Below are 26,837 nucleotides of genomic sequence, written 5' to 3' on the forward strand. Positions count from 1 at the left end.
TTCCCTTACACATTTCTTTTCAATTCATCTATTTGAACCCCATATTATTGGAACACTCAGTTGTTCAGCTTGAAAGATCTCCAGTGTTGAGTCAAACAGTGAGACATTAGCCTGGAGCTTCTTGATGAAACCTTTTTTGAAGGGAGGGACGTGTCACCAGCTACAGAGAAACAGGAAGTCACGTTTCCATTCATCTTCTCTTCTCAGCAAAGTGATGAAGAAGCTTTGTATGGAGCCTCCAGACCGGCTGACCTCTCTGCAGACTCTGTGGGAGGACAACAAGCCTGCAGAGCCTGGACCCTGTGGTAGGAGCCTGTTTATCTAATGGTTCAGTCATATAGTGAGTTAACATTAAGGGTATAGAAGTTTTTAGAGCCGAATTGATAAAGTGGATGGCAGATAATTTCAGCCAACATGAGCCTCACACAGATGCATCCTTACCAGCCTGTAAATGTGCAGATAAACGTTCGTTTTACAGAATAAACACTGTGTACAGAAATATGTGCATTTTCATTTGCACATGAACCACGTATCACAGCTTTGGCCAAAGATTTGTATAATTTAGATTGTTGTTGAGCTACATCTCTGTGTGTTGCAGGTGGGTTTTCTCAGATGTACAGATGTGTGTGTGACTGGTTGGGGCTGCCCTACAAGGAGGAGGTGCAGTGGGTCAGTATTATTCATGTTTGTTTGTGCATTGCTGTACAGTATTGACAGATCCTGGTCTGACTGTGCAGTTCGATATATAACACAAACCTGCAGGAAACCCTTTTATAAAAAATATCAACTTAACAGGACATGAGCTCACATCTGTAATGGCTCCTTCCAGTTTCTTGTCTCTATGTGACTCATTGTCTAAATATAAACCTGTTGGTTGATATGAACTTTGATGAACTCTTCCTCTTGCAGGATGTGGACACCATCTATTTAACACAAGACACCAGAGAACTCAACCTGCAGGACTTCAGCCATTTGGAGAACAGGTGAGATAAAATACTGCCAAAGCATACCAATGCAATACATCACAGATAGAGGCCATGTGGCACCAAACCAAGGGAAAGGAGAAAGGAGGTATTGTTATGGTGACATGATTTATTCTCTAATGCAAAAAATGCTGAAGACACTTTACAGTATCAGGTAGTACGGATGAAGAGGAGTGTTTAATTGCTGGCCTGACCTTTTTCTCCGTTCCTCAGGGATCTGGTGGCAATAATAGCCGTGCTGGAGTTTAACCAGTGGTTCACCAAACTCTCCACCAAGGACTACAAACTGGTCAGTTCCTGTTTTCACCATCTTCTTCTCGTACCACGTTCCATGCTTGTCTTTTCTAGCCACTGCCTCTATAGCTCTGTCCTTGTGAAATGAAGAGGTGGTGCAATTCTCTTTATCACCTCTTTAGGCTGCATCCAAACCAATAGGTTTTCATTTTATAATCTATGCTTCTCCGGAAGATTTGAGCTCCTAAAACTGAGAAGTTTGGAAACTCAGTCCAGGAAAAATAAATCTCAGTGCTTTCCTTTCACCATTTTTGTTTCTTAGTCAATATTTTCTTTAACAATCAACCACCTGCAGAAAAACGATCTGCTTCCTGCTTACACCAGCATGCACATGCCAAGCATACTTGAATGGTCAGGTGATCTGCATTCTCAGCTGTGTTAGTGCAGATGGGGATTATTACCGATACGTAGCTAAAATGTTTTTGTGGATAGGGATTGTTTTAGCTTTAAAACATTTAAAATTAAATAGTAATAGTATGTATGTAGCCTAAGTGTCCCATTATAGTAGTAGATTCACGGTATATTAACTCTAGCACATCACCATGATGGATAGTATTGTAGTCCGCTGCCACAAAATGACATGATAATTCAGATTGAATCCCATCTCAGAGATTAGTAGTGTTACTGCGTTTGTCAGGTTCTTATCTGTTCCTGTCACTTGGGTGAAGGTTCTGCTTTTCACTGTCTTTCTGCACTTCTGCTTCTGCTTTATATTTTATTATACAAATTAATATAACTAAGAAAAAGGTTATAATTAGAAAAACAGCAATTATTCACAACTGATAACTTCAGTCTGGCATCTTAGCTTAAATGGGGGAAAGGAGTGGTTCAGGAGTTGGAGTGGGTCGTCCACTAGAGGCTCGGTGGTCTGATCCCCGGCACCACTTTGGGCAGGGTACTGACCCTAAATTGCCCCTTACTGCTGTGCCGAGAGTATATGAATGGTGGGTGATAGAAAAAGTGCTGAGAGGGTGATAGAAGCTCAGAATGACTGTGTGAGTGAATGGATGAATGTGACTTGTGCTGTAAAGAGCTTTGAGTGGTTGAAAAGACTGGAAAAGCTCCTAACAAATACACTCACCATTTACAGTTTATCATTTAAAGATGTTTTAAACATTAATATTCATCTTCAACTATTTATTGATAGTATCTGTATCCTCTAAGTCTGACGTGTCCTTCTCTATCTGAATTCACTTTTCCGTTCATCCTCCCTCCCCTCTACCTTTGCCTGACAGTGATAGTAGCTGCATGTGTCAAACTATACAGAGCATTTCCCCCTTTGTTTCAGTTTTCTGTCACCTCTTATATGTGCTGACTGAGGATCAGTCCCGTGTTCTCGTGTGATAAGACTCCTAATCCCAACGAGACAAAGGGACTCAAAAGTCTCAGGCTGGTGCCCCCTTGCAGCGCTCCATTACCGGCCGTGTCTCCAGGCTGCGCTCGGCCTCACCACTCACCACACGCAGCTTCCTCAGTCCAAATCATTATCTTCCTCTTCCGTCACGGACTGTTCCTTTTGTATCGAGTTTAAAAATCCGGCCTCCCCCCATTCCATGTGCATATTTAGTTTCTCAGGCAGGCACATGTGCAGCCTGTGTCTAATGTGTGTCCTTCTTTTATCCCAGATTAGTGTGTGCTAAAACAGAGCAGCGTATAGTGATGGGAAGGTTTGAGTGGAGATATTTTCACTCGTTCCTTAGCGTGTGCTTGAGTGATGCCAGCCATAGAGGCAGCTTCTTTAACAGTGTCACAGGTTCTCTCCACTTACTACCATGTGTCAGAGGAGTCGAGACTTTCTGACGACAACAAATTTGATTTTGAACCTCTTAAGAAAAAGGCAAGATCGGCTGTTTGTTTGTCCTTGTGCCCGGGCCAAAGCCGCCTGAATCTCCAAACCTCCAAACCTCGCAAGATCTCTCCTGAAAAAGTTCCACCGTTGTTGAAATGTCTTGACCACTCGGTTTTGTCTGTTTTATCTGTATTTGTAAGCTTTCAGTAGACGTACACAAATACGGATGAAATGAATGCAGAGTGTACACACAGGGCTCCGTCTGTTTCTGTATGTGTATCTAACGTTGAGCATAAACGAGCCTTAAATGGACGAGGAGAGAAGTCGAATGAATGAAGGAGAGATGTAAAGAATGGACGTTTGGTAGAAAGAGTGGTAGACAGAGATCAAAAGCTCGGGGAACTCGTGTTTACTTTCCACGACCAGAAGCATGTCAGTGGATGTTCCTGCCAAATCGAGTGACGGAAGTTCAACGCCAGGGCAACCTCAACTATCTTCTGTGGTGGTGAGCCACACAGTCACACTAGGGATTTATAAAAAGAGACGCAAAGTGCAGTGAGTCTAACCAGCGCCAAACAGATAAGGGATATCTCAATGTAGTGGAGTGGCTGATACAACACACACACACACACCCACACACACACACACACACACACACACACACTGGCTATCACAGCAGGGATTGTGCAGCTCGTCCTGCGTTCAATCAGTCTGTTTGTGGCCTAATCAAGATGCAGAGTTGTTAACAGAAAACAGGAGGAGAAGACGAGGTGGGGACAGTGATTAGAGGACTTTTTTTCTCTTTACCTCATGATCTCACCGGGCTTTTTGTGTGTGTGTGTGTGTGTCTGTGGGACATTCCAGCAGGTCCCAGGGTCTGAGCAGCGCAGCATGACGAGGCTCTTCTTTAACAGGCAGTAAATGGTGCAGTCTTCACGCTGACCGTGTCACCCGGCAGTCTTGTTGTGACTCATGTGGAAAATACAGGCCTCTTTGTTCACTCGCTCCCTCTAAGGCCACAACCCTCTGCTCTCGCTCCTCTTTTCCTCCATTTCACCCCTCGCTGCCCTCATATCTCCTTTTTCTCTTTATTATGTCATCCCTCACTGCCCTCCATCACTCTCATCCCTCTCCTGTCATACTCACACTTTCAGCAGAGTAAACATGTGAACAACAGTCCCTTTCTCTCTCTCTCTCTCTCTCTCTCTCTCCTTCTCTCTCTCTCCTTCTCTCTCCTCTTTCCCCCCCTCCGTCGCTTTAGATAACAGTGTGGGACAATGTTGCCAGTGTTGTGGCCACAGCAAGAGAAACAGTCCCTTATGGCAGGAATGTCAGTCCCAAAGAATAACAACAGTACAACGATCCAGTAAAGTTATTATGATAGAAAATGTTGTGTTGTCAGTAATAAGAGGTTGTGTGCGTTTGTGAGCGAGTGACGCAGCACACGGCGAACTGGGTCAGTGAATATCTGGGTAAGGCACAGACTGCTGAATTTTTCATTATTGTCTAAATATGAGTGCCGCCCGCTCCCTCGACTCCCCCCCCCCCCCCCCCCACCCCCCCCACCCACCTCCTCCGTCGTGCTGTGACCACGGAAGCGAGACAACTTTCTCCCTCCTAAGTGTCCAAGCTCTCCTCTCGCTCGCTCCCCAGTCTCTGCTTGTTACGCATAAATGGTCTTTAAGTGGAAGAGAGAGACTTTTTTTTTTTTTTTAAAGAAGCGTTCTACTCTACAGCTCTAATGAGCTTAAATGAACAGATTCCCAGAGTGTTTTGCCTGCGCTCTGCTCAGGATCACCTGCTGGAAATCACATGTCTCAGAAGTACATTTCTCTGGTATTCCCATGACCTTGAATGTTTCACTACAAACTTTGTGGCTCCCTGTTCATGTAGCATTTCAAGCCTCAGAGCTGCTTTGGTTAATTTGAAGACTTTCTCTGTACTGGTGATTAGAAATGACGAATAAAAGCACAAAATGTACCGGAGAAATTAGAGATTTTCTTTTGATAGAAATGCTTTAAACATTGATGCACTTCTCCATTCATGTGAGACACTGTCCTTTCACGTGAATGTTGTAAATATTTTTTTGATGAGCTCTGTTACATGTGACATCTATTGCACCTCTGGAAGGGGGACCCTCAGTTGTGAGGGAGATTTCTGTGTCTGTCCCCCTGTTATGTTTGTTTTGGCAGTTTTCTCACTGTAGCTAAGAGCAGGGGGTTGTGAATGGGCTTCTTAAATAAAACTGTTTTTAATTTGAGATGAGACTGTGCCTCTGTCAGTGTGACTCATTGTTTCTCTTCCATATCACTCACACTATCTGCGATCGGAAAAACTGGGGAACAAGGAGACATTGTCCTTTCAGTATCTTTTCCGGATATCTCATTTTTTTGAATAATGCTACCGACAAAAGAGTGTATAACAAAGATTTATCTGACAGCTGCTACTTGTGTGTGTGTTCAGTCTGCAGATGTGTGTGAGCAGATCTTCAGGGTGGTGTCTCGATCCAGTCGACTGGAAGAGTTGGTTCTGGACAACGCAGGACTCAAAACGTAAGAGGCTGCAAACAATCCAAAGTCAGTTAACTTGGAATGAAGAGTACAGACATGATTAGTTTAGTGGACGATGATACCTTTCAGTTTGGAACATCCCCTTACACTCTAAAAACGCATTACTGAATTGCAAGATTAAAAATATACTTGAATCAGATTTTGTGTCATTACTGATTATGTGCAGACACATCGTTATATGGTTATATCTTTTAACCAGACTATGTCAAGTTAAAAGATATAAATTGTGTTCATAAACAATTGCAGCCACTTCGCCGAGGAGTGTTGACGTTGGCTGGATGTCTACATTTTTCAGCTCTATGAGGGAAACGGCTTGTTGTTCAGTTTGGTGCTTTTCATGCTGTTTGTGTATTTAGCTGTTAAACAAGATTTGTATTGGTACATTTACCAAACACACAAATACAGCCAGTGTTTCACCATAGTTCTAATTTAGCATTTCAATACACCTCGGTTCATCCAGGCCTTTGGGTGTAGCTGGGTAAGAATAAAGCATTTTGATAGGTTCCACGTGTGCAGTTCACTGGTCATACCCGCATAATGGAAACACTCTCTCATGCTCTACAGTGACTTCGCCCAGAAGCTCGCTGCTGCTCTGGCTCACAACCCCAGCTCAGGACTCACCACCATTAATCTTGCCAACAACCCACTGGAGGACAGAGGTATGATATCTGCTCTCATCCAGACTAATGTGCTCGTCCCTGCTCTATTATTCTCTCCACTGTGCTTTACTCTAAACAGCTTATTTTGACTCAGTCCACCACTACTGTGACAGATAATAGGTTGTAAGATTATTTATAAATTCTGCACTGCATAAACTACTGTACCACAGTCTGTTAGAGCTAATGGGTGTGTTATTATACTGTGAATATACAGTTTAGGTGTCCTTGTCCCAGTGCAGTGAGCTCAACAAGTTTAATATTTCATCAGCTCCATCCTCAGGCTAAAAGAAAACCATTTACTTTAATGGGAATTTACTCGATGACTGCTACTTTCAGACAGTTGCCTTCATAGACGTTTTTAACTAATTTACTGATTAGTGACTACTAAAGATATTAAACTGGAACAAATGGAGGCCCTTTCTGCAAAACAATAAATGCAGCTGCCTTTTTTTTCTTTGAGATTTAAATGCACTATTATTTATTAAAAATCGATTTGTTTTGAAATCCACTGTTGATGATGATAGTCTCTTTTAAATTGAATGTTGATATAATAGCAGAAATGAAAGAGCTTGTAGAGTGCAGAGTACACAGTGCACTGTCGACCCTGTAATATAAGTGTTAACCAGAGATGAAACACCTGCAACATGGTGGATCAAGGTGAAAAGTGGTTTGGTATTTAAAGAGAGTCGTTGTAGCCGCCCCGTGGGAGATCAGTGACAAGATGAAAATAACTGTGTCTTCTCCCCCTCTCTCTCCTGCTGCAGGTATCTCCTCCCTCGGAGCTCAGTTTGCCAAACTTCGTACGGGGCTCAAGCATTTAAACTTCTCCAAAACCTCACTCTCAGCCAAAGGTACGTGCCCTCCTCCCCTGTAGCGTGCGAGCGCTGCTTTGTGATTGGCAGGATTCTTTGTCGTTCTAATTCACTCCCCCCCCCCCCCCCCCTGCAATCTGTTGTAATTCACACTTTCCACTAATCTGATGACACCTACCACTGGGATGCTAATGACTCTTAATTATTGCACGATAAACACCGAGCGTGGGAGCCGGGGGGGTATGAAAAAGAGATGTATTTGTATTGTGTGATTGTGCAAAGACGATCTGTAAACAGTGCGCCAGTTTTAAATAGCACAAATGTTGTCTTGGCACAAAAAGTAAAGACCTCTTAATGAAAGGCGATGACGAGGCTGCAGAGGATTTGTAGATTATTCTCATCATCATTTCTAAATTAAGTGCAGATCTTATCAACAGTCGCTGGCAGGTAAACTTTCCTCTTGGTTCTCCTCCATTGTAAATGTCCCTGCACCAGGTACCCTCTGCAGGGAGCCGCTGTGAACACGCTTTGCTCTCAGGCGATCAATAGACGGCTATCATATTCCACAGAGCAGGGTTAGTGCTGCTTTAACTGAGCCCTGCACATCTCTGCTAACGGCCCAAAACCCTCAGCGCTCATCGATAAAGCAGAGGATTGAAGACATTTTATTACATTTTACACCAATTTATTTTTATGTGGCTTTTAGATTCTGATGCCTGGACTAAGCGTATCAGCTGATACCGAGTTCTGATCCAATACCAGTCTATTTAAAAAATATATTTTAACAGCTTCATGTTACTAATTTTGTATGTGTGAAGATTGCTATCATTGTTAATGACCTGGCTCAGGTTAAACAGCTTTAAATAGAGCTTTATAAAAATGTCAGCTTGTAAGTCATTTTCAGAACTGGAGCCACCACTCGAAAAAAGGTGTTGCACATGGTTCATGTTGCAGTTTAACTTTTGGGACTTCCCAGTGTGAAAAGCTGCCAAATGCTGATACACTAGCGAGCTCTGGCTAACGCTGCACTCCCGGTGATCACTTCTTCACAAACAGGAGAAGGCCTGACTCTCTTCTCTTTCCATTCACTCTACATTCTGATCCTGTTCTTTCCTGTCACTGCTCATTTCCTCTGCTACTTCCTTCAATATGCTGTCAAAACATCGAGGGAGATTTGAGGCTGGAGATATTGCTGACATTGCTTTTTGTGTGTGTGTGTGTGTGTGCTGTGTGCTGTGTGCTGTGTGTGTGCTGTGTGCGTGTGTTTTAGGGGTGAACAGCCTTTGCCAGTCACTGAGTGCCAACCCGTCCATCTCCAGCAGCCTGGTCCATCTGGACCTCTCAGGGAACATCCTCCGAGGGGACGACATGCAGGTATACACACACGCACAGACACACACACGAACGCCCAGACACGTATACACACACAGTTTTTAATCCATCTCAGAGCTGGTATCAATAACACTTAATTGATTGAAACAGTTCAGTGCTGCAGTTATGTGGAGACCTTTTTCGGACTCTTATAAATCACTCAGCACTCAGGACATTAGACGTCTGTTCCGAGCACAGATACAGAGATGGGGGGGGGGGGGGTCTTTACTCTGAGGTTAGAAATCAGATACAGTCACACCCATCAGTTTAATGTATTGTATTTGAGGCTTGACAATAAATCATTGAGTGGGTGAAGACTGGTTTAAAGGAATAGTTTTTTTAAATCCTGCTCATCATCCTCTCATTTCATTAGGAGCTGGTAGTCAAGATTTTGTTACCCAACAGAGCCAGGCTAACCCTTTCCCCATGTTTCCAGTCTTTATGCTAAGCTAAGCTAACTGGCCACTTATACTTTAACACCATCAAACAAGGTGATAAATAAAAGAGGGGATCAAGATGGCTGGAAAAAAAACTGTCAACCATAAAACATAACAAAAGAGTTAAAGAAACAACATGGAATCTGCAGGAGTGACAGTCACCGTGTTTCTAGGGGCACATCAGACTTTCTCACTGTGATCAACAACACACAAGTGGTATAGATGCATAGAAGAGATGCATAGAAGAATGTTCATGCCCCCCCCCCCCCCCCCCCCCCGCCACATGGAGAAGGTCTCATCCTCTGCTCTCTAACACTGTGTGTGTGGTGTTTTCCAGCTTTTCTGCCACTTCCTTGCTCAACCCAACAGCCTGGTGACCCTTGACCTCTCCAACACTGACTGCTCATTGGACCAGGTGAGTCGTGTGGCACGTCCATATTATAACCGATCTCCAGAGGAACACATGAGTAAAGAGATGCAGTGTAAAAACCACCAGAGCTCACAATCCTGATCAAACTGCTTGCTCTCCGAGTTGTATCTCATTAAACAGCAGTGTAAGAGGAGGTGGTGGCCATTAACATCCATGTAGGAGGGAATGTAATCAAACAGTAAATCTGTGTTGCTGTCTGTGTAGTGGTCTGAACACTGTGTGTGATGTATTGATGTGGGTCTGAGAGCCAAACACTGTGTATTGATCAGTCTGAGATGTAGCCAGCTGTCAGCCTGTCACTGCAGATATTCATGAGCTCTTAAATCATATTCTGTTTGGTCACGTGCACTCGGCTGTTAATATGTTCGCACGCTTATAAACACACAGCAGGGTTGGGAGGTGCAGAGAAGAAGTGTGTGTTGTAACAATAGTTATTGATATTTAAATCCTATTTCAAAAATATAATGTTAGAATGTAATTCAAACTTATAAATCAAAGAAATCATTCACACTTTTTGATGTTGTGTGTGTGTTCACCAGGTTTGCTCTGCTCTGCTGCGAGGCTCAGTCCAACACCTCTCTGTTCTCAACGTGTCGAAGAGCGTCTTCCCTCACCGGTGAGAACCCGTCTACTAACAATCGTGTTGTTGTCAAACTGTAGCCTCCTCCTTCCAAGATTTATGAACAACCATTTTTCAAGATTTTGTCGAAATACCACTGGAAACATTGCACATGCGTCAGTTGGAGGTCGTCTGAAAACAGGAAGTATGGGACAGGAAGTTAGAGTTCGAAGGCTATGATAGTGTTAAATAAGAAATTGTAGAAAAGACAGCCCCGGCCATGTCTACATGATGACCAACTGGACTGTGCACTCATTCCCAAACTGCAAACTTCTTTTTTCTCTTCATGATGTTTGAAATGACATCCATACTTCTCTACAACTTCCACCTGCATCTATTGTGGGATCAAACCGTGTACTCTCCATGTTAGTTGAATTGCAAACATGTCATCTTCAGTGATTGAAGATGGGCATTTGTCCATGTTAACCAATCAGAGTTTCTTATTGTGTGTACGGTGAGTTCCTTATACAGTGTATAATCTATACTGTGGTTGTCTGTGCCAGTTTGATAATTGTGTAAGTTTCATTTCGCCCTGAAATTCAGATTTGAGCAGGAATTCAGTCTGTGTGCTGGTGTGTGTGACACCTGCTGGTAGCAACATGCTATTACAGGCCGGATAAAATACAGGATGTGGATGTGCGTGTGTATGTGCGTCTGTTCTCCTTTTTATTACCTCTTTAGGACATTATATTTTTTTGTGTGTGTTCTCGTTTATGTTTCCTCTTTGGGACATTGCACAATGTGTGTGTGTGTGTGTTTGTGCATGTGTGTGTGTACCAAAGGTGTTTTTTGTTACCTCTTTGGGACTTTACATTATATTTATCTGTGTGTGTGTGTGTAACAGATGGGCGGTTGAGGCAGTTGTCTTCCCATCATTATCTCTCTTTCCAGTTTGTCTCTGGGGAATTGAGGACTTCATTAAGGAGTGAGGGCAGAGGATGGGGGTGCAGAAGAGGAGAGGGGGAGGACGACAGTGTAGTAAAAGTGGAGGGAAATAACGGGAAAAGAGGTAGATGGAGTGTGTGGAGGAGGTGTGCTACCGAGTTTTACTTTCTGCCCGGGACTTTGTGCCATTTTGTGAATCCCCGCTGTGTCCTTTTTGTTCAGTTAAAATCGTATCTCTAAGAGAAGGTAAAACCTAAAATGTGTCACGGACTGAAGTCGGTCTGTGAATCCATCTGGAATTAATTTCCTCCTCTGTTTCTGCAGGAAAGGCAAAGAGGTGCCTCCATCGTTCAAGCACTTCTTCAGCAGCGCCCTGACGCTGAGCTCCATCAACGTGTCAGGAACCAAGCTGCCACCAGAGGCCCTCAAGTGAGACCACCATTCATTCACATTTAATACGTCTCAACAAGTGGCTTCCTCTGTCCCACAGTCTTTGTTCTCCTTGTTCCTCATCTTATTTCACTACACACTGTTTATATCACTATTTAAAAGTAGAGTGAAAACTAGACTTGTCCCGTCAGCTTTTATCCCAGAGAACAGCTGCTGAAGCTCACAGCGCACAGAGACACTGCAGTTAAATATTTAACTGAAGTGGTTTTACTATTGTAAACTACACAAAACAGAACAAAATAGAATACAAAATTAAAACAATGCATACTCGTTTAATCTCTCTCTCTCTATCCTATAATACCTTTTTTAAACTGTCTGTATTTATATTGTTTCAGAGCTTTCCTGCTTGGTCTGGCCAGTAACCCCAGTCTGAAGGACGTGTCTGTAGACCTCAGCTGCTGTGAGGTGAGACAGACGTCATCATAAACATCGTGCACGTCATCGTAAACAATGTGCATGTCATCATAACAACCTGCACGTCATCATAAACTTCCTGCACGCCATCATTTCCCCTCATCAATTTATTTGATCTCACATCGAGATATCTTTTGCAGTGCGTACATTTGTACCTGGCTCATGAGAAATATTTTCTTCAGGCAGTACATGGGATTTTTACTTGCTGGGGTAATTGGTGTGTGTCTGTGAGTGTGTGTTTGTGCATATTCATAACCCAGTTCGAAGCATTTGTAGATTTTCGGTGCAGCTTGTCAATGTGTGAGACAAGCAGGAATCTGGGAACTTTGTCAAACCCTGTTCACAATGAATTCCAAATCATATGAATGACCAGAACCCATTTGTACAGTTGAAATCTTAATGGTTCAAGTTAAAGCCCCTGACTTCCATTAGACTCAAGTGTTCAAAATATATCACCAGTGTGGTGAGGCATGAGCCCTCCTGCAGCAGCCGCAGCTTTGGATCCAACTCGGCCCTTTCCCTCTCTTTATTTCACATCACTTTCCTGATCAGTAGCAGCATAGTGGACCTAGATCCCACAGCAGCAGTTATATTCAATGCACAGTGAAGCTGATGAGAATGCAGGCAAACATGCACAGCTATGCGGCAGCACAGTTTAATCACGTGCTGCGAAATGCAGTGGAGCAAGTCTAAAGAGTAAAACCGGCATTGCATTCCCTCGATTTTATTCCTTTTATTAATCATGTTTCCAGTATTGGTCCCATTTCTATAAGTGCTGTTATCGGCTAAAGTTTATTGAGTGCTGGCTTTTTTTGTTTATAGTTTTGGTGTCAACACTCAATTCAATGCAATCAGCCTTTTTAGGATCCACTCCAAAAAGCATTTGACAGGCCAGCGACACCGTTAAGAGGCTGTATAATGGAAGAGTTGGCAGACAGCAGGCGGGGGCGGAGAGATGAGCGGAGGGAGGGGAGGGTGAGGACGAGGTGAGGTGGGGGATGGCTCGGTTTGCCTCTTTAATTGTTTCATCACAACTCTCTCTCTCTCTCAGACACACACACATACACACACACACACGCACCAGCCCCCCGTCTACACCCTTGCTCCAACAGATAAAGAGAGATAACGAACAGAAGCTGCGGTGGTGGGTGGAGGGATGGAGGGAGGGATGATGCGTTCTATCCGTTTCCTCTTGGAGCTTTAATGAAGCGTTTGGGTGGGGGCAGCCTATAACTGTGCGAAATAAGGAGCGTGTGCGACTCCCCGATGAGTGTGTTTGTGCAGATGCGTGCACACGTGTGTATGTCGGCTCAGAAGAATGAGCATTAAGCATCTGTGTGTGGTTTTTCTTTTGTTGGTAATTGTTGGCTTGGCTCTGAAATGCTCTTCTCTCCCCGTAACGCTGCTCTTAGCTCGGTCATTGTGTAAGTACCAGTGAACTCACTCTTCATAATTAACATTTCATTCACTCCTCTTTTAATTTGCACGCCTGCTTCCTGCTCAGCCTTTTCCTCTTCCCGAGCCCATTTTCCATCAGCCTTAAGAAATGACATGAATACAACTACCAACAGCTCCCAGCTGCAGTTATACTGGATGATCAGTGGTACTTTAAACCACCATGTTAATTCCTTAATGATTCCATCTTAAGTTGCATGTTTCACCTAAAGAGTACTATAGGTCTTTAAGTCTAAACCATCTGATTTGTAGCCTGTAAAGGTTCTTAGATGTGTCTGGGTCTGATGCACTGTGAGTTTAAAGTCCCCCCTCCCCTTCTGTCTGTCCAGCTGCGCTCAGGAGGTTCTCAAATCCTCGAGAGTTGTATAGCAGAGATCCCAAACATCTCCAGCCTGGATATCTCTGACAACGGTGGGTGACAGCGTCCGTGTGCTGTACCAAACAGTGACTGAGCTTTTTAAACCTGATTCAAAAATCTGCGGAATCCTATAAGTGGCAGAGATCAGCCTCTCATATTATCCTCTCTAAAACCTCCAGGCCTGGACTCAGATCTGTCCACTCTGCTGGTGTGGTTGGCCAAGAACCGCTCCATCAAACACCTCTCTCTGGGCAAGAACTTCAACAACATCAAGTCAAAGTAAGAATACAGGGCAGGAAAAGAGACCGTATGCCTGTTCTACACCAAAATTAGCAGGTCTACACAGGTTTTTAACCATGGCTAAAATGTCTCTTCTTGTCTTTCTTCAACCTGACTCAGAAACCTCGGCCCGATCCTGGACAGCCTGGTGCACATGATTCAAGAGGAGGAGTCGGTGAGTTTGTAAATTTACTCCGACTGTATGTTGTTCTTCGTGGAGCGCTGTAGCCTGGTGATAACAGGGAACGACCTCGAGGTCCAAATCCTATACGAGCAAGCATCTGCTCCACAGCTGACCCTTGACCTCTGCAGCAGAGGGTAGTGTGAATAGAATTTCCCTACATTGCTCAAAGTGAAGGGAAACTGTGAGGTTTCTGGGAGTTGCACGCAAATATTGAAGCTGTTGATTAACAGGGTATGGTACATGAAGATTGATAAACACTGGAGGTGTAACTTTATCTGTTAAACCTAGGGTAGATGTCATTTAATTTTGAAATCGTAGTATCGTAGTGAGATGTTGGTGGGTTATTACACTACAAAGGGAAACCTCTTTGAAAGAAGTCGTGGGATTAAAACTTTAAACTACTCTTCGAATCACTGGCTGCTTGTGATCATCATCCCCCCAGTGTCTATCAACGTCTAAAGGGATAAGTGATATTAAATAGATATTAAAAGAATATCATTTTCTTCAGTGGTTATACATTTCAGAAAACCTGCAGCGAAACAAAGCGCTCCTCTCCTTCCTGTCCCTCGATCAATCCCACTCGCTTTATCTCTCCCTCCATCATGGGAGCTGTAACAGATTTTGTCCTGGTGCCTGCCTGTCTTTGTCTCCCACAGTGCTGGATGTGCTAGATTGATGGACCTATTGAGCTGCGCCACACTGGATTGGTCTCTTGGTGCTTGCTCTTGTGGTCTTCTGTCTGTGTGTGTGTGTGTGCGTGTGCGTGTGCGTGTGCGTGTGCGTGTGAGCGAGTGTGTGCAAGCATGCATTCTCCATAAAAAGATGGCAGTATGTGTATGAGCTGGTTATCTGGCTGTGCAGGTGGACGCTGGAGCTCAGCAGAGCTGAGAAGAAGGGAGAGGGTTAAAGGATAATTCCGCTATTTTCCAAATTGATTCATTTCCTATGAATGTACACAGTGTGACTCCAAGGTTGTGCTCACTTTGCAATTTCCACCTCCAATGTCGAGATTTGGGCAAACAGGGATTGTCACACAGCAGAAGCCTTACACATAAAGAACCCTCTGGATTAACAACTGGGCTCCAGAGTCAGTGATGACGTAGTCCCAGTTGACGATCACTGTTAGTTTGCATCATGGCGAGTACAAGTGGCTATACTCTGCGTATAGATTTGGTCAGTCTTAATTTGCATAGCAGGCAAGTACAAAGTTATCACAGCCATAGACCAGCAACTCCATTGATGGGGGAAAGTGCCTAAAATAATAATGTTTTTTTGTCAAAGATTTGTTTAGACCAGGGGCTTCGCAGTATTATCTCTAATGTGCACAGTTTGTCTGCATGTTAAATTATTTATTCAACAGAATGTTTGTTTTCTTTTTCTGCTGTGCGTCTTGGAAAATAGTCAGAATACACAAAAATACCCGACAGAGAAAGAGACGGAGCTGCAGGCGTCACGTTTACCTTGTTGTGTTTCTGTCCTGGCTGGAGTCCAGACTCCAGACCTGGGATCGCTCCGAGCTGCCAGGATACAGACATAAACTCTATTTTATTAGTGAGCAGGAATGTGGTTCACTTATCCACCGAGATTACTCTTCACAAATTAACAGAAAAACATCATAATTTATTGAGAATTAACTTCACTCAAACATCTTATTGACAATAATTAATACAGTTAAAAACCTAAATTAGTTAGAATCTGCAAAAACAAATTAAGAAATCTCTTTAAGTTGTTCTTAGGCTGCGATAAACAAACCACATTTCATATGAACTTCATGATTAACCCCGGAGAAAACATACACGTTATTAGTTATCGGCATGTTTGTGAATGTGATGGTGGAAGTTGAAGGTATGTTTACGATTTGGAGAAAAATAAGTCACAACCTAAATATCTCCAGTACAAATTTAGAGGGAAAGATATAGAAGGGGACATGAGGACACTTAACAGTATAAATGCAACTGCACTTATCTCTGCACAACAATGATAGTAATAATAGTTCTTTACTGTTTATCATCATAAGAACACCCTGGTCTCCTTTGTAGAGCCACTGCAGACTGTAGTGGAGAGATGCATTAAGTCAATTCAGTATTAAACACAAATCAGCATTTAATGGACGGCCATTAAAAAGGTTCTCCAGTAGCGGGTCACTTTCATTTGCGTGCCTTGCGTTATAATCTCTCATTTTCCTGGTTTTATTAAACAGGACGTGTCTGCGTTTCCAGCATAATGATTTCACAATCTTACTGATTTATAATGTCTGAAAAATCTGAGCTCCTGAAAGTCATTCACTTTTTTTTACTTTCTTCACTTCAGCCATAGCAGGGGATGGAAATCACAATTACTTTACTGTTGTCAATACAACTTACAGATGTCGTCTTCATTTCTTGTGCTGCACTTCAACAACCAGACGTTACTGAGCCTTTTTTGGAAGAACACCGTTTTTATTCTTAAGGGTCTGTGTGGGAACCCAGTGATGAAGATTTAGTTTACAGCGCCCACTGGTGCATCATCTCGTACCTATTTAAATGTGCATGCATAATGTCTGCTGTGTGCTCCACAGGAACACATGCATCATTTTCCGCCTATACAACCATGTTGATGTTGTTTCTCCACACACTGATCAGCACACATTCATTACAGCCCAAAGTCATCTGATAACCACTGAGCTGACTGAGCTTATTCGTTTTTTATGTTATTTTGCACGTTCACTGTGTTAATCTATGTGGAGGTGAGAGTCTCCTCCTCAGGATCAGGAGCCATTAGTTAAGTCTTAAACATGAAGTAACGTCGTGTTTTTTCATATCAAATTCGGTAAAATACACTATGCTATTATACATTTAATTAAAGTGTGTTTGATTTAGGACGTCTTTTGGCAGAATAATACTATTATTATTCATGTATATATTCTGTTTCGTTAGAATGAGCCCATCTAACTTTGATGGTTCTCCATGTTGCATCGCCTTCTCTCTCGGTGGCCCACATGGACAAACCACGAGCCTTTCACATTTTGACATTTCTTGAAACCCCCCATTGACTTTTAAAGGGAAGTGAAGCGAGGGGAAATTTTTATGCTCAAAGTATGTCTCCGTTTAACACTTTATAAGATTTTGATTTAAATATTTCAAATTTTGGCATAGTGAATTTGTCTTGAGTAAAAGATCTCAAACCACTGTATCACTAATGCAGCGCGACTATGAAGTAAGCAGTGCATTGGCTTTTCCTCTTTGTTAAGCTGGGTTATCATTTATTTTATAAAAAAATTATCGAGTTTGGTTCAACTGGGCGACTTGGCAGCCGGTATAGTGAGTGGCCTGTAGAGGGCAGATCACAGGAGTCACCAGCTGTGTAGATGTTACGCATCACAGAGCAGCTCCAATCTGCTGAGCAGACGCACGCTGTCGGGGATTTGTGAACCCTTGTATCACTCTCATGTTACAAAGAAATCCACTTGATCTCGTGCTTCCCTTTTTGCCTCTGAAGTTTGAATGATGATAACGCATATCAGACATTTCAGGCCAAGAAGCCTCCTTGTGAATACTCAGTGCTGATGATGCCAACACACACAACTGAAGGGCTTCTCATCAGCCTGCAGGTTGTAGATAAACCGTGAGACTGTCCTGCTGTCCCATAACACTGTAAATGACACCCAAGAGTCAGTCGCAGTATAATTATATTTTATCTCTTCTTCTCATAATTTAAAACCCCTTTTCTTTTCTCCTCCTCTTACCCCACATGTCCTCCCTCCATCCTCCCCTCCTCCTCCTCCTCCTCTCCACAGCCCCTCACCTCCCTGTCTTTAGCAGACTCCAGACTAAAGAGCGATCTGACCATCGTCCTCAACGCCCTCGGCAGCAACTCCTCGCTCACCAGACTGGACATCAGTGGCAACGCCATGGGGGACATGGGAGCCAAGATGCTGGCCAAGGCTCTGCAGATCAACTCCAAACTCAGGTCAGTACACGACCTGTTCAACGGGTCGCAGAGCTGACATGTGACTGTTACATGCAGTCAATAGAGGAGAAACAATGGGTTCAAATCTTAAAGTGTTACCGACAAGATAAAATACAAACAGAGAAGTGTAATTATAGAATATCAATAGTTTAAATATATATAGAAGTTCCTTATGTGTAGTTACTGTTACGTTTACATCTGCACTTGTATTTGTTTAGTTTGTTTATTAGCAGGAAAACGCGAAAACTGCTGAACAGATTATCATGACATTTTGTGGGATGACCTAAGGAAGAACCCATTGAATTTTGGTGCGGCTCCTGATCAGGGGGCAGATTTTTATCACCTACTTTAACGTTGTAAGATATGGACTTTTTCAACAATGTTAATTTCTCAGAGAATTATAATTGATCTTGATAGAGATAACCTAGAAACAAAATCGATCAGATCCAGATTAAAATCCAGATCTAGTGAATTCAAGTTTGGTTTCATAAGAAGACTGTTTGGCCTTGGCCAAGATATGCCCTTAAGTACCATTCTAGTGTTTTCATTGCTTGTGTTTGTTATGTAGCAGGAATATGCAACAACCTCTGAATGGATGTCATGACATTTTGTGGAGGGGTGGAGTCTGACCAGAGGATGACCTAATCATTTTTGGATTAGATCTGGTTGCCCCTCTAGTTGTACTTTGTGGTAACAAAGAGATATTTGTATTGTCATTTGAGCCTACCCGTTCAGAGATCCATGCAAATGTCTCAAAATGACTAATTATTTTTGATGACATGTACCTTTTTCATTTGTGTTTTTGTACAGGACAGTGATCTGGGATAGGAACAACACCAGCCCGCAAGGTCTTCAGGATGTAGCAGCTGCTCTGGAGAAGTGAGTGGCACTGCCTCTATTGTTTAATTTGTGAGTCCTGTATATACAGTATAATTGTAGGTTGATGACTCTCTACTTGTGTTCCTGTTGAATGAAATCTAATAATCTACCAAAAGAGTGGGATTGATGATTTGTGATGTGACTCTGCCTCATGCTGAGTGGGAGGAAACCTTGAGCTTTGTGTAGACAGGGAGAAAGGATGAGAGACAGGAAGCTGGAGAGTGGCACACACACACACAGGGAATACTACAACAAAGGAAAGATGCTCAGACTCAGAGAAAGCTAGAGACAAGAAATCAAGGCTGAATAAATCAGACCTGTGTCTACTGTATCTTCTGTCTGCTTATCTAAAGGTTCAATATTCTGTGTGAGTGTGAGCGTCTGGCTAAATTGACTTCTGGGACACATCTGTACATCCTCCGTCTCATCTCCTGTCTCTGTTTCTCACATTCTCCCAGCAGCACAGCTCCCTATTTCCTCTCTGACTCCCTGTATTGTATTATTGAAATAACAATTTTCCATCTGCTCATTTTCTGTGTGTGTGCGTGTCACTGTGTGTGTGAGTGCATGGAATTTCATTAGTATCAGTCTATTTCCCAATGTCTCCTGTGTTTGTGTTTTCTGGGCATTCTTTAAAGGTTTTTATCAGAAGTTCCATAGAACAAAATCAATGTTTCCTTTCCGTTCTATTATATATTTTTCTTTTCTCTTTTTTCCCTTTCATTCTTTCCTCTCCTCCATCGGGACATGAATATTAATACCGTGTGGTGACCTCTCTTTCAAGATCAGTAACCTCCAATGGTGTCAGTTCGCCGCTCTCTAATAGAGCAGTGTGATACCAGCTGAGAGGTCGTGCCACATCTCAGCCTTGTTACCACACACACACACACACACACACACACACACACACAGCCTAAATATTTCCTTTTTTCCAAAGAGGTTTCAGTGTTAATGTGTTATTCACACCCAGTATCTTTAATTCATCAAGAGGCAAACACAGTTAGACTTGTCATACAGAAATCTGATCATTAGTAGCAGATGTCTCTTTGATTCTGTGGTGAAATAATATTTGTTAAAGTGGAGGGAGGTTCAGCAGCTGTGAATCAATTTTAGCCACATGAGGTTGTGATAAGAGCCTTGTTTCACCTCAGATCTGATTTCTCTGGTGCTTAACAACACAACCAGTATTTCCTCCTACATCTTCTCCCTCATTGATGAAAGTACAATATGCTGTATAAACCTTGAAAGCACATATTAGCTGTATATGTTCAATAAGCATAATGAATGAAAGCGAATTTCACAAGTAAAATTACCAACTCAGAACGCTTTGATCTGTTCCAAATGCATCAGGTTTTTGATTGCTCTGTCGGCTCCTGTATTTTTTCCAAACTCAGTCATGTGACCTAATGTGTTATAATGTCCTTTGGCTGTGTGCATTAGAAACTTCACCATCCGTTTCATGCCCATCCCCATCATCGATGCCTCTCAGGCTCTGAAGACCAGTCCAGACAAAACAGAGGACGCTTTGCTAAAGGTACTTTAATAAGCTCCATTTGTTCCTCCTCCTCTGTCTGTGATTTGTTGCTGTTTAAATCATTTCTTTGGTTTACTCTAATGACTTTGGTTTTGTGTCCTTGCCTAGATTGAGAATTATATCTACAGGAACCACGAGACCAGAAAATACCTACAGGAACAGGCCTATCGGCTTCAGCAGGGCATTGTCACCACAACTACACAACAGGTCTGAGACACATACACACACACACACACTTGATTCATTGAACTATCAAGCAACTCTTTATCACACCACCAGATTTTGGAACAGGGTTCAATGTGACATTCACGGTGACATTAGCATAATGTATTAAACAAGCCATGTTTTCCCTCCGAGCTAATGCATACTAATTAAGCTAATAACGTTATTAGGTTGCCGTGAGCTCATCAATTCTAAGCTGGTGACAGAAGTTAACTTTATCTTTTGTCCTGAGTGGACGGCTGCCTGCACCATCACAGATGTCTTCCCCAAGAGGACAGGAACTGTTGACACGATGGAGAGCTGTTACCTCAGAGCGCAGAGTGAAAGAGAGGAGCACTCACTCTGCAGCTACTTCGAGGGAAAAATTTACTTTACTTAACTAATCTCATTCGACTGATTCCAAATCATATGGATATAGAATATATAGAACTGTAGTTGCTCTTAAATGTAATTTAGACACGTCAGTTACTGTGTCAGGAAATACAGTAAACATTCTGGGCTTTGACATATCCCATAAAAACTTTCATTTGTTGTTGTTTTTCAGATGATTGACAGGATTTGCGTGAAGGTGCAGGACCACCTGAACTCTCTGAGGAACTCGGAGACGGACGCCATCTTGGAGGACGTCCGGTCAGCAGAGAACCTCATCAAAGACGCCAGAAACTCTAAAACGGTGAGGAGACACACGTGTGTCATAATCATACTGTTGTGTGTAAATTCTAACTTTATCTTCAAACCCATTTGGAGATCAGTTTCTATATCTTTTCTGAGCAGATGTATTATTATATTATTTAACCACGACACTAAAATACATGGAGAATTACTTTAAAATGAAATATGAGTTGTGTTTTTTATCTCCTAAGTCTAAAACTGTCTCCTTTTCATCCTCTTTGTCTCCTCAGCTGCTTCCTCACCTCTACCACCTCGGATCAGCATCCAGAGACGAGGTGAACAGCTCCTCAGTGGGACCCATCCAGGAGAAACTGGAGTCTATGGCCGGGGAGGTGACAACAGTCATGGACCAACAGCTCCAGGTAGAGTTAAAATGTCTACTAAATATCTGTTCAAGCCTGTTAACCCTAAAATCAAATATTAAGAAGGGGTCAGAGGTATTGCAGTAGATACCATCATTTTAGTATGATAAAATAAAATAAATTATATTACATTATGATAATAAAGAGTGAAAACATGGATGCCACCTGTCGACGCTGGAAGTTAAGCAACAGCCGATCTTAACTTTTATCAATGAGACGATATTTGAAATGATCCACCCACCTTCTTATCTTCACCCCTTCCAGGCTCTGCTGGAGTCCATGGTGGACACTGCAGAGTCCCTGTGTCCGCATGTGATGAAGAGTAGTAATCTTCGTCCAGAGTTGGTGAAGACCAGTTCAGCCAAGATGGTCGTGCCGAAGAGCTTTGTCACCAAAACGCTGCTGGAGCAGTCGGGGGTGGATATTACCAACAAGCTCAGGTGTGTGTTTGTGGGTTATGTAGCACTAATATGTGTGTATATATATTTATATATATATATATATATATGTGTGTGTGTGTTGGTTTTCTAAAAGACTTTCTTTGTGTCAGTGAGGTGAAGCTGAGTCTAGCATCCTTCCTGTCCGATCGCATCGTTGATGAGATATTAGAGGCTCTTTCCACTTCACAACACACTCTGGTAAGATTACAGTCATCGGGGCTTTCGAATGATTTATCGATTCATTCACAATGTGTGTCACTAAATTATCGGTAACTTATTTTCTGCTACAACTACCTTCACTCAACTCTGTCAGAGTACTGATTATTCACAGAGCATCGTTGTTTTCATGTGATTAATAAATATGTTGCCGAGGCATTAAACCAATGCAGCTGCACTGTTTTTTCCACCAAGTTTAAAGTGTAAATCTAAACCTTTTCTTTGATGTCTCTCATATTTCTTCTTCTCTCTCATTTCCTCCATTTGTTACTCTTCTATTTCCACCTTCTTATCTAATCTTGCCAATCTTTCTTTTTTTCTTAACGTTCTACATCACCTCTCATCTCTGTACCTTGTCTTTATTCTACCTCTGTACCCTGTCTTAATTCTACCTCTGTATCCTGTCTTTATTCTACTCCTCCCAGGCTGACCATTTGGTACGCAGAGGTCGCCCTCTGGTGCAGCAGGGGTCGTTGGATCTGGACATCCCCGAAGGGAAGATCCCTAAGCGGGCATCGGCTGAAATATTAGAGGCAGAGAGGCTGGACGATCTGGAGACGTGCATGGTAAGTGTGGCTGGGTGTGAACTCAGAGTATGTAAAGTATATTCTGACACAGTTATGGCAATGATTGAATTTTATATGTAAATAATCAACATAAGTTGTCTGAATTAGGCAAGTGTGGTTTAAAAGTGCTGGTCTGGTTTATAAATTGTGAACAGTAACTCTTCATTTCACCAATTGGCCAAAAGGATTGATTTTGATAATAATTTAAAGAGCTTACTGTTCAGTAAACTCAACTTTATTTGCAAAAATAAGAAAAGCAGCCTTTAAGATGGCTTATACATTCTTGAGGATAACAAAACCCATAATTAGGTTTTGGGATGAGGGATAGATTATTTTAGCGCTTAATATTTAGTGTAATCTAGTAAATAGATACTTTTGTTGGCAGTAAGAAAAGGAAATGCAGTCGGATTGATGATATGACAGATACATGTTTGTCAGAGTCCTCATCTGTGTGTTAATGTCTTCATACTCTTGCTCTTCCCCGTTAATCATTCTTAATCCCTCTCTCCTACATACCTCTGCTTTCTAATGTGAAAAGGCTACACTAGAGCTCACAGCTGTCACTGCTGTCTCTCCATCTTTTACCTTTTAATTCTTCAGCCTTACTGTTTGTTGTCTCTCTTTCTCTTCAATCCTCTGTTCCTCTGTTCTTCCTGCTCTTTCTACCTTTGCTCCATGGAGACTTTGTGCTGCACCAGTGTAAGTACTCTTGGACTGTCCCTCTAAGCTCACCTTTCAAGCTTCTCTTAAAGTCTCACTGTTCTTTTCTTTTTTCTGTCTCTCCTCTCTGCCTCTCACACACTCCTCTCTGCTGTAGTGTGTTTCTACGGCACAGAGAACCTCCTGCACCCGGTCAATTTGAAAAAGACCTGTAGTAGATGCATACAGCCATTTGTCTGTCACTTCATCACTCACTTTCCACATTATATTGCACTGCTCATCTCCCAGGGTTTCCAGGAGGTCTTAGATTGTATAGAATTAATCATCTAAATTTCAGTTTTAACTTGAACATGCAACATATGGCATATGAACCCTTAAATACTTATTCAGGCATCAATTGTGCAAATGAAAGTTTCGGTTTTGGATTCACAGTTTCCAGATATTCACTAATGTTTGTCTCCTCTACAGATGACTCCTAAAACCAAGAGGAAAAGCATCCACAGCAGAATGCTTCGACCAGTGTCTCGTGCCTTTGGTAAGTAGTTCATTTGATTTTTTTAGTTTATACTTCATCAGACATTTGTTTTAATTAATACTGTAAAATCCTTACCTCATTCCGGTGACTATTTGGCCTGATACAGCTTGCTGTAAATGCGAGTAAATATTTAACAGATGTCTAATAACAAACCTACAGAGATGGAGTTTGACCTGGACAAGGCTCTGGAGGACGTTCCCATCCATGTGGATGACACTTCGACATCATCTCAGACCCCGCCTACTCCATCTCAGGTCCTGCCCAAACTGGAGCACCGTCTGCCGGGAAAGATGGTGGAGCTGCCGTCTGAGGAGGAGAAGAAGCTGCAGCACTTCACCAAACTGAGACCGCGCAGGAACAAAAAAAGACATTCCAGCAAAGTACCTGTGAGTCAAAATAAACTTACCACTGCACTTATGAACTGTAAATCCATAACATGGCTTTGTCTCACGCATTTCCACTGTTGTCAAATGGTCAAGATACTAGGGTTTGGTACCGGTACCCAACCGTATCAGATATGGTGTCATATTCTCCAACTTCCTCTTTCAGCAAATAAACAGCGCTCCACCTCAGGATGGGGAGCAGAACGGCCTCATGGGACGAGTGGATGAGGGTGTAGATGAGTTCTTCTCGAAAAAAGTCACCAAGATGGATTCCAAGTAAGGACAATGCAGTAACTGTTTTCTCCTCGTTATCGACTGACATGTATTCTATTCTATTCAAGTGGAAGTGTTTTAAGGTATGAGTGGCTGCTACCAATATTTCTTGGAACTGTCTTTATTTTATACACATTAACCATGTTGAATATTTTTCCTTCTGTCACTTTCTCTGCCTTTCTTTGTCTTCGCCTGTCAGACGTTCCCTGAAGAATTCCGAGTCTCAAGATGGAGAGAAAAAGAAGAAAGGAGGATTCCTCAACCTCATCAAACGATCCACCAAATCGGACAAAGCAGATAAATCAGAGAAAAACCAGACGACTCCTTCATCCTCTGCTACGTCCTCAGCACCAGCCTCCACCATCCCTGAGGAGCCCTCCTCACCAAAGGTGGCAGTGAAGAGCCCAGCACCTGAGTCAAAGTCAAGGTATAGATGAACAAAAACTGAATTATTTTCCTATTATCTACCAATACTGTCCGGCTTATATTGGTAAGGTCACTGAATGCACCAGTGGAATCCAGCTTCACTAATCATTTCCGTCTGCGCTGTAGAGATGCCTCCAGTCGCTCGCAGCCCACAGACTACAGCAGCAGCTCAGACCGATCAGACGAGCTGAGGACGCCTGATTCCATGGACGAGCCGTGGGAGGGTTCAGACGGCAGGGGCAGTCCTCAGGGAGGGAGGCGGTACCCGGGGATGCAGATTATGGGCGGCGGCCTCCTGGCAGAGATGAAGGCTAAGCAGGAGAGGAGAGCACACAAGGTGAGGTGATTTAAACAGTGACAGGAAAGAAGGGAATTAAAAAGTCAGCAACATGTGGCTGAGGTTGTGCTGAGCTGCTGAATTAGCGTAAATATTGAATAACCTGTGCATCCACACGTGAATGTTATTTTCCTTCCAATTACAGTTTTTTTAAGAGGCAAAATAAACTGTCAATCTTTTCCATCACAACATCACAGAATTAAACAGGAGGTCTTCAAATACCTTGTTCAGTCTGAGTCCAAATTATAATTTCATGAATTAGCCTCCACCTGTCAACACTGTTCTGTCAACCCACACGGAGGATTGACATAAAATAAGAAACACTCACTGACACGCATTCATACATGCACTCATGCACAGATGCTAAGATTAGCATTTATCTCCAGGCTAGTCATTGTGCTGGTCGACATGTTGACATAAAAACACAAACAACCCAGATTTGTTTTTGCCAGAGGACAAGGTGGAAGGAGGAGGAGGGGGAGGAGGCACATCAACAGAATGAAGACAAGAAAGAGGGCTGAGCCGCAAATACTCATGACTCACTGTAGGATGTAAATGTTATGAGATTTGTTTCCCCTTTTTATGTTACTTCAAATTCCAGAATTCATTACATTACTCTATTACTATTTCCTGAAGAAGCAAAACAAAGACATTAATTCAAATCTAAAATAAATAATGGCGTAATTTGCCAAAATACTGGGACAACATGTATCCACAGAGATTTATGAAGAGAAAACTGGTGTGTGTCAACATTAAAGAGGTGAGCTGGTGTTGGCAGCTGTGTGTGTGCACTCGACGTATAATTGGTCCCTTACTATTCACTGCTTTGTAAAGCGTGTGTGTAGTAAGAGGTTTATGGTGTTTGCAGCATTAGGGTTTTTTACTGTCCTTGTATCAGCGGCACTAAAGCCACTTCTGCCATCTGCTTGTTCTGGCTGGATTCAATGTGTGTGTCTTATTTTACACAAAGGCGCCCCCCTCTGTTGAAAAGTTGGACGTACAATTAAAAGAGCTTTCATCTGAAAACAAATATATAAATTGACTTAAACTGTGAAGTATGGTCTTAGCATTAATTAGGTTTTGCATGAAGGGTAACGTTACATTTAATATTTACTTTATTCATGAAACTGAATAATGTCCTTGTGTTTCCTCAGTCTTCCAGCCCTGATAGACCTGAGAGTAATGCAACAAGTAAGTTTTATTCTTTTTATTTACTTTTCATTATTAGCAATAAACCTTTCTGACTTGTGTTGACAGTTAGTGTTGATCCAATTTGGCCTTTTATCTGTTATTATTGAATGCTTTTAGCATTCAATAATAATCAGTCAAGACTTTTTCTTAAACCATTGAATACATGCATGCGGGCCACCTTCAACTAGCATATATCTCCATTAA

General features: G+C 42.4%; 1 protein-coding gene across 1 annotated transcript in view; it reads left to right on the top strand.

Moving 5' to 3' along the window:
* LOC133964727 (F-actin-uncapping protein LRRC16A-like) overlaps positions 1-26,837 on the top strand; it is a 60,537-nt gene that overhangs the window by 28,525 nt on the left and 5,175 nt on the right. Inside the window, exons 6-35 of the mRNA XM_062398958.1 lie at positions 208-305; positions 599-669; positions 910-983; positions 1,197-1,272; positions 5,530-5,618; positions 6,201-6,295; positions 7,060-7,146; positions 8,378-8,481; positions 9,253-9,330; positions 9,885-9,961; positions 11,174-11,278; positions 11,635-11,704; positions 13,498-13,579; positions 13,706-13,805; positions 13,926-13,980; positions 17,765-17,937; positions 18,748-18,816; positions 20,257-20,350; positions 20,459-20,557; positions 21,117-21,245; positions 21,475-21,606; positions 21,871-22,046; positions 22,157-22,244; positions 22,688-22,828; positions 23,957-24,023; positions 24,183-24,409; positions 24,573-24,682; positions 24,879-25,106; positions 25,232-25,442; positions 26,597-26,633. Coding sequence (XP_062254942.1) covers positions 208-305; positions 599-669; positions 910-983; positions 1,197-1,272; positions 5,530-5,618; positions 6,201-6,295; positions 7,060-7,146; positions 8,378-8,481; positions 9,253-9,330; positions 9,885-9,961; positions 11,174-11,278; positions 11,635-11,704; positions 13,498-13,579; positions 13,706-13,805; positions 13,926-13,980; positions 17,765-17,937; positions 18,748-18,816; positions 20,257-20,350; positions 20,459-20,557; positions 21,117-21,245; positions 21,475-21,606; positions 21,871-22,046; positions 22,157-22,244; positions 22,688-22,828; positions 23,957-24,023; positions 24,183-24,409; positions 24,573-24,682; positions 24,879-25,106; positions 25,232-25,442; positions 26,597-26,633 — 3,242 coding nt within the window. The remainder of the gene's footprint in view (positions 1-207; positions 306-598; positions 670-909; positions 984-1,196; positions 1,273-5,529; positions 5,619-6,200; positions 6,296-7,059; positions 7,147-8,377; positions 8,482-9,252; positions 9,331-9,884; positions 9,962-11,173; positions 11,279-11,634; positions 11,705-13,497; positions 13,580-13,705; positions 13,806-13,925; positions 13,981-17,764; positions 17,938-18,747; positions 18,817-20,256; positions 20,351-20,458; positions 20,558-21,116; positions 21,246-21,474; positions 21,607-21,870; positions 22,047-22,156; positions 22,245-22,687; positions 22,829-23,956; positions 24,024-24,182; positions 24,410-24,572; positions 24,683-24,878; positions 25,107-25,231; positions 25,443-26,596; positions 26,634-26,837) is intronic.

Source organism: Platichthys flesus, chromosome 11 (assembly GCF_949316205.1).
Source record: "Platichthys flesus chromosome 11, fPlaFle2.1, whole genome shotgun sequence".
Classification (NCBI taxonomy): domain Eukaryota; kingdom Metazoa; phylum Chordata; class Actinopteri; order Pleuronectiformes; family Pleuronectidae; genus Platichthys; species Platichthys flesus.